At 48.0% G+C, this 8,184-nt stretch overlaps 1 protein-coding gene across 1 annotated transcript in view; it reads right to left on the bottom strand.

Moving 5' to 3' along the window:
- Positions 1-1,181: 1,181 nt before the first annotated feature.
- trib1 (tribbles pseudokinase 1) overlaps positions 1,182-8,184 on the bottom strand; it is a 16,170-nt gene continuing 9,167 nt past the window's right edge. Inside the window, exon 3 of the mRNA XM_038986822.1 lies at positions 1,182-3,936. Within this exon, the coding sequence (XP_038842750.1) occupies positions 3,462-3,936 (475 nt within the window). The 3' untranslated portion in view covers positions 1,182-3,461. The remainder of the gene's footprint in view (positions 3,937-8,184) is intronic.

The following is an 8,184-nucleotide window of genomic DNA, read 5'->3' as shown; positions in this document are numbered from 1 at the left end:
ATCAATGTCCATGTCCTGACCTAGTACATTCGGGTGCAGCTTAGTAATGTAATTTACTCAAGATCCAGGATAGGACATTGTTTTTGCACCAGGAACGGTCCCATTTCTTACCATGGAGCTGCTCAAAATCACGGCTGGCGAGAAGGACGAGGAAATCCTCCCACTCCCACGCTTCACAGGATTCAGAAATCTCTTTATATACGGGTGAGAGGCAGGACAACTTGAGTCTGTTGTTCCCGACGCCTGGTGCAGGCCTCCGACAGATGGAGAAGCCCCACTCGATCCAGAGCAGGCACGGAAGGTTGCCGACGTCGACTTAGAAATCATAGGAGTAGGCATTGTGGCCGCAGATACAGGTACCCCCATCGCTGAAGGTGCAGAAAGATCAGGCTCCAGACACAGGTACCCCCATCGCTGAAGGTGAGGAAGATCAGGCTCCAGACACAGGTACCCCATCGCTGAAGGTGAGGAAGATCAGGCTCCAGACACAGGTACCCCATCACTGAAGGAAGATCAGGCTCCAGACACAGGTACCCCATCGCTGAAGGTGCAGGAAGACCAGGTTCCAGACACAGGTACCCCCATCGCTGAAGGTGCAGGAAGACCAGGCTCCAGACACAGGTACCCCCATCGCTGAAGGTGCAGGAAGATCAGGCTCCAGACACAGGTACCCCCATCGCTGAAGGTGCAGGAAGACCAGGCTCCAGACACAGGTACCCCCATCGCTGAAGGAAGATCAGGCTCCAGACACAGGTACCCCCATCGCTGAAGGAAGATCAGGCTCCAGACACAGGTACCCCCATCGCTGAAGGTGCAGGAAGACCAGGCTCCAGACACAGGTACCCCCATCGCTGAAGGTGCAGGAAGATCAGGCTCCAGGATGGTGAAACTATTAGTTGTTTGTATCCCCTCCGGGCCTCTTGTTGGGAGTGTAGACTGCTTTATGGGAGGCCGCTGTCTTCCACGACTCGTAACATGCGACCATCGTTGATTGTCATGATTCTCTTGCTGTGCTCCATCGACTCCGCCATCAGATGGGGGAGGAGAGGCAGGAGATGGCTCCCGTGGCGAACAAACTCTAGGCATCCAACAAGTGTGTGAGCGGTAGTGTGTGAGTGGACAAATACACAATAAACAACAGAATCTGAATATAAAATATATATTTTATAACATTTCTCCACATACATATTTACATGTTTTTACAGTGAATCATATTTTCTCTTTAACTTATGTGGTTAAGCCTTGAGAATGTGTCACAAATACTTCATTCACAGTGCACTATAAACAATGTCCACGCGTGTCAGTTAAAGTCTTATGAATACGTGGTTCACCCTACGTCAAACAGCTTTTCAGAAGATCAAACAAAACAACAGATAATGAAAAGTCTTGCCCAAAAAAAACAATAGTTGATTGTAGATTAATTTGGCCAAACGTCATTGAGGAAACACTAAATGGGCCACAATAGACGAGAAGAGAATGACTGCTAGACTGAACATTAAAGAGAGGGAACATCACTGTCATGTGGAGAATGACTGCCAGACTGAGCATTAAAGAGAGGGAATATCACTGTCTTAGTCTGCATCACAAATGGAACCCTACTCCCTATGTAATTCATTACTGTTGACCAGGGCCCATATGGCTGTGGGGCCCTACAGAGGTAATAGGCTGCCAAATGGACAGACTAACCATAGCGATGGAGCCACTGAACCTCAGATTTGAATGGAGAAAGAGCAGTAATCACAGTACAGCACAGTACTCAGGGTAGAAATAATCAGTTCAGTACTCAGGGTAGAAATAGTCAGTTCAGTACTCAGGGTAGAAATAGTCAGTTCAGTACTCAGGGTAGAAATAGTCAGTTCAGGACTCAGGGTAGAAATAGTCAGTTCAGGACTCAGTGTAGAAATAGTCAGTTCAGGACTCAGGGTAGAAATAGTCAGTTCAGGACTCAGGGTAGAAATAGTCAGTTCAGTACTCAGGGTAGAAATAGTCAGTTCAGTACTCAGGGTAGAAATAGTCAGTTCAGGACTCAGGGTAGAAATAGTCAGTTCAGTACTCAGGGTAGAAATAGTCAGTTCAGTACTCAGGGTAGAAATAGTCCGTTCAGTACTCAGGGTAGAAATAGTCAGTTCAGTAGTCAGGGTAGAAATAGTCAGTTCAGTAGTCAGGGTAGAAATAGTCAGTTCAGTAGTCAGGGTAGAAATAGTCAGTTCAGTACTCGGGGTAGAAATAATCAGTTCAGTACTCAGGGTAGAAATAGTCAGTTCAGGACTCAGGGTAGAAATAGTCAGTTCAGTACTCAGGGTAGAAATAGTCAGTTCAGGACTCAGGGTAGAAATAGTCAGTTCAGTATTCAGGGTAGAAATAGTCAGATGTCAGTTCAGTACTCAGGGTAGAAATAGTCAGTTCAGTACTCAGGGTAGAAATAGTCAGTTCAGTACTCAGGGTAGAAATAGTCAGATGTCAGTTCAGTACTCAGGGTAGAAATAGTCAGTTCAGTACTCAGGGTAGAAATAGTCAGTTCAGTACTCAGGGTAGAAATAGTCAGATGTCAGTTCAGTACTCAGGGTAGAAATAGTCAGTTCAGTACTCAGGGTAGAAATAGTCAGATGTCAGTTCAGTACTCAGGGTAGAAATAGTCAAATGTCAGTTCAGTACTCAGGGTAGAAATAGTCAGATGTCAGTTCAGGACTCAGGGTAGAAATAGTCAGTTCAGTACTCAGGGTATAAATAGTCAGTTCAGTACTCAGGGTAGAAATAGTCAGATGTCAGTTCAGTACTCAGGGTAGAAATAGTCAGTTCAGTACTCAGGGTAGAAATAGTCAAATGTCAGTTCAGTACTCAGGGTAGAAATAGTCAGATGTCAGTTCAGGACTCAGGGTAGAAATAGTCAGTTCAGTACTCAGGGTATAAATAGTCAGTTCAGTACTCAGTGTAGAAATAGTCAGATGTCAGTTCATGACTCAGGCTAGAAATAGTCAGATGTCAGTTCAGTACTCAGGGTAGAAATAGTCAGATGTCAGTACAGTACTCAGGGTAGAAATATACACTTTCCCACACCTCTATTAGCCCCTGAGTTTCTACTCTGTTGTTCCCTCAGCTATTTACCAAAACAGTGCCTGGGTGTCGGTTTGAACAGCAGATTGTATCTTTAGTCTACTCTAGTAAAACATCATCATGTGATGGTGAACTGGTTTTTAGCACCAAATGACTTATTGTGAACACACACAATGCACAGTTATGGTTGAGTACTTCACACAACTCCCTTAATCTAACACATAGATGAAACACTACAGTACTTTGAGTTACAAACTTGTGTCTGAGGTACATACACAACAGTATACGACCATTATCCAATAACAAATCAAAATAAAATGTAAACCCTCTTGAAGGTAACATTTGAGCATGTTTTGTTCCGATTCCACTCGAGGGGCCGAGTCAGTCACGTTGATGCATCCCATCGATCAACAGAACAGATCATCCTCCTCTTCCACATCACAGGAAGGCACTGTCTGTTCCACTGAGCCCACTTCCTGTTCACTGTCCCCTGTTTCCTGTGCGTTGTCGGCAGTGGTGTGGAACCACGGATGGATAAGCACCTCGGCGGCAGTCAGTCTGTCCCATGGTTCTTTCCTCAGCAGGGATCGCAACAGGCACTTGGCTCGGGGAGAGAGGCCCTCGGGTAGGCAGCAATGGCCCAGGCGGATCTTGGAGAAGAGGGTAGCTGGGTCTGGGTCGTGGAAAGGGTAGCGTCCCACCAGCATAGTGTAGAGCATCACCCCTAGGGACCAGACGTCCGCCTGCTTCCCGGAGTAGGAGCTGGAGCCGTTCAGGATCTCTGGGCTGATGTAGGCTGGGCAGCCGTAGGTGTCTGACATGGAGTCATCATCTCCTTCTAGAACCCTGCAGTCCTCCAGGCCTTCCAGCTTCACATGGGTCCTACAGGACAGAAAGAGCATGGGTTGGTTATTAACAGAGAGGGTGAAGCAAGAGGCTCCACTCACATCAAAATCTGTCCACGTGAGAATACAGCGATAAGCAGACCAAGAGGGTATTTTTTTTGTATGGAGGTCTATGAGAAAGTGTCGGATTTGGTCAACAAATATTGTGCTTTTGCTAATTTGCTAAGTGAGACTTATTTGATCGAATATAAGTTCCCTAATGTTTAGGTTGTTACGAATGTACTGATATAAGTGGATGCACGTGGCATCTCGGCAACTTTGAGAAATCTATTTTATATTGGAGTCTGTTGTTCACATGCGTATCTGCCCTCTCACTGGCTAGAATGTTCCCACCTGACCTCGCTTCCTCCCACCTGACCTCGCTTCCTCCCACCTGACCTCGCTTCCTCCCAGCTGACCTCGCTTCCTCCCACCTGACCTCGCTTCCTCCCACCTGACCTCGCTTCCTCCCACCTGACCTCGCTTCCTCCCACCTGACCTCGCTTCCTCCCACCTGACCTCGCTTCCTCCCACCTGACCTCGCTTCCTCCCACCTGACCTCGCTTCCTCCCACCTGACCTCGCTTCCTCCCACCTGCCTTTCTGCCGTTGCGACAACGACTCACGTTGTTTGAGACCATCTCGTCATTATATAACATATCTCTGTTATTAGAAATTGGACGGTAGATCCGAAGTCAGAACGATCACCAGTCACACTTTATTTGGATAGTCCGGATTTTCCATCTGTAGATGCTCTACAGATGGTCATACTATCACCAAACTATCTGTCGATAAGCAACTGCTTGCTAATGTTAGGATTACGGTTAGACTAAGGGTTAGATTTAGTGCTAGGGTAAGGGTTAAGTTTAGGATAAGGGTTAAGGTTAGGGTTAGAGCTAGATACTATATATACAAAAGTATGTTGATACCCCTTCAAATTAGTGGAGTTGACTATTTCAACCATACCCGTTGCTGACAGGTGTATAAAATCAAGCACACAGCCATGCAATCTCCATAGTAACAGGTGGCAGTAGAATGGCCTTACTGAAGAGCTCAATGACTTTCAACGTGGCACCATCATAGGATGCCACTTTTCTAACAAGTCAGTTTGTCAAATATCTTCCCTGCTAGAGCTGCCCCGGTCAACTGTAAGTGCTGTTATTGTAAAGTGGAAACATCTAGGAGCAACAACAACTCAGCCGCTAAGTGGTAGGCTACAAAAGTTGTCCTTGGTTGCAATACTCACTACCGAGTTCCAAACTGCCTCTGGAAGCAACATCAGTACAATAACTGTTCGTCTGGAGCTTCATGAAATGGGTTTCAACGGCCGAGCAGGCGCACACAAGCCTAAGACCACCATGCGCAATACCAAGTGTTGTCTGGAGTGGTGTAAAGCTCGCCACCATTAGACACTGGAGCAGTGGAAACGTATTCTTTGGAGTGAAGAATCACGCTTCACCATCCAGTCCGACGGACAAATCTGGGTTTGGCGGATGCCAGGAGAACACTACCTGCCCCAATGCATAGTGCCAACTGTAAAGTTTGGTGGAGGAGGAATAGTGGTCTGTGGCTGTTTTTCATGGTTTGGGCTAGACCCCTTAGTTCCAGTGAAGGCAAATCTTAAATCTACAGCACACAATGACATTCTAGACGATTCTGTGCTTCCAACTTTGTGTAAACACTTTGGGGAAGGCCCTTTCCTGTTTCCCTATGACAATGGCCCTCATGCACAAAGCGAGTTCCTAACAGAAATGGTTTGTCAAGATCGATGTGGAAGAACTTGACTGGCCTGCGCAGAGCCCTCAACCCCATCGAACACCTTTGGGATGAATTGGAACGCCAACCGTAAGCCAGGCCTAATCGCCCAACATCAGTGCCCGACCTCACTAATGCTTTTTTGTTTTAATGGAAGTAATGTTCCAACATCTAGTGGAAAGCCTTCCCAGAAGAGTGGAGGCTGTTATAGCAGCAATGTTCCAACATCTAGTGGAAAGCCTTCCCAGAAGAGTGGAGGCTGTTATAGCAGCAATGTTCCAACATCTAGTGGAAAGCCTTCCCAGAAGAGTGGAGGCTGTTATAGCAGCAATGTTCCAACATCTAGTGGAAAGCCTTCCCAGAAGAGTGGAGGCTGTTGTAGCAGCAATGTTCCAACATCTAGTGGAAAGCCTTCCCAAAAGAGTGGAGGCTGTTATAGCAGCAAAGGGGGGACCAACTCCATATTAATGCCCATGATTTTGGAATGAGATGTTGGACAAACAGGTTTCCACATAGTTTTGGTGTAGTTAGTTGGAATATTACTGATAGTCTGTAGAATATCTATAGATGGACAAATAAAGTGTTACCTGCTCCTTAATGTAGGGGGAGGACATCTTAGGTGTAACACCAGAAACAATTGTGAAATTAAAGATATAGGTCAAGGATTCTGCAATTCAGTGCCTTGCAAAAGTATTCATCCCCGTTGGCGTTTTTCCTATTTTGTTACATTACAACCTGTAATTTAAATGGATTTTTATTTGGATTTCATGTAATGAACATACACAAAATAGTCCTAATTGGTGAAGTGAAATGAAAAAAAATACTTATGAATAAATTACAAAATAATTAAAACAGAAAAGTGGTGTGTGCATATGTATTCACCCCTTTGCTAGGAAGCCCCTAAATAAGATCTGGTGCAACAAATTATCTTCAGAAGTCACATAGTTAGTTCCCTACACAGGGCCTATAGGGCTAATTCCCTACACAGGGCCTATAGGGCTCTGGTCAAAAGTAGTGCACTATACAGTATACTGTATATAGAGAATAGAGTGCCATTTGTAACTTAGTCAATATCCGCGCCTCTTGTAACCCAAGAAAGACCATGTAGAGTATGGGCTTCCAACAGTGGCTAACAGTTACTGGTCTGTCTGAGAGAGACAAACAGCCCTGGTGCATAGCGACAGAGAGAAAGTAGGTGAGTCATCTCCAGGTGGAGTGGTAGAGATTTCTCTTCTCTCTTCCCCCTTCCCCTCCTCTGCTCTCTCTTCCCCCTTCCCCTCCACTCTCTTCCTTTTTTCTCCTATCCTCCCCTCCCTTCCTCTCTTTCACCCCTCCTCTCCTCTCTTCCTCCCCTCCCATCTCTTCCTCCCATCCCCTCCTCTCTTCCCCTCCCCTCCTCTCCTCCCCTCCCCTCCTCTCCTATCTCTCTCTTCCTCCCCTCCTCTCTTCCCCTCCCCTCTCTTCCTCCCCTCCTCTCTTCCCCTCCCCTCCTCTCCTCTCCTTCCCTCCTCTCTTCCCCTCCCCTCCTCTCCTCTCTCTTCCTCCCCTCCCCTCCTCTCCTCTCTTCCTCCCCTCCCATCTCTTCCTCCCATCCCCTCCTCTCTTCCTCTCCTCTCTCTTCCTCCCCTCCTCTCTTCCCCTCCCCTCCTCTCCTCTCTCTTCCTCCCCTCCCATCTCTTCCTCCCATCCCATCCTCTCTTCCTCTCCTCTCTCTTCCTCCCCTCCTCTCTTCCCCTCCCCTCCTCTCCTCTCTCTTCCTCCCCTCCTCTCCTCCCCTCCCCTCCTCCCCTCCCCTCTCTTCCTCCCCTCCTCTCTTCCCCTCCTCTCCTCTCTCTTCCTCCCCTCCTCCCCTCCCCTCTCTTCCCCTCCCCTCTCTTCCTCTCCTCTCTCTTCCTCCCCTCCTCTCTTCCCCTCCCCTCCTCTCCTCTCTCTTCCTCCCCTCCTCTCTCTTCCTCCCCTCCCCTCCTCTCCTCTCTTCCTCCCCTCCCATCTCTTCCTCCCATCCCCTCCTCTCTTCCTCTCCTCTCTCTTCCTCCCCACCTCTCCTCCCCTCCCCTCCTCTCTCTTCCTCCCCTCCTCTCTCTTCCCCTCCCCTCCTCTCTCTTCCTCCCCTCCTCTCTCTTCCCCTCCCCTCCTCTCCTCTCTCTTCCTCCCCTCCTCTCTTCCCCTCCCCTCCCTTCCTCTCTCTTCCTCCCCTCCTCTCTCTTCCCCTCCCCTCCCCTCCCCTCTCTTCCTCCCCTCCTCTCTCTTCCCCTCCCCTCCTCTCCTCTCTCTTCCTCCCCTCCTCTCTTCCCCTTCCCTCCCCTCCTCTCTCTTCCTCCCCTCCTCTCTCTTCCCCTCCCCTCGCCATCAAAAAGCCAGACTACGGTTTGCAACTGCACATGGGGACAAAGATTGTACTTTTTGGAGAAATGTCCTCTGGTCTGATGAAACAAAAATAGATCTGTTTGGCCATAATGACCATCGTTATGTTGGAGGAAAAAGGACAGGCT

The sequence above is a fragment of the Salvelinus namaycush genome, unplaced genomic scaffold (genome assembly GCF_016432855.1).
Source record: "Salvelinus namaycush isolate Seneca unplaced genomic scaffold, SaNama_1.0 Scaffold587, whole genome shotgun sequence".
NCBI classification, from domain to species: domain Eukaryota; kingdom Metazoa; phylum Chordata; class Actinopteri; order Salmoniformes; family Salmonidae; genus Salvelinus; species Salvelinus namaycush.
Note: the sequence above shows the minus strand (reverse complement) of the source record. Positions and strands in the feature narration are given on the sequence as shown.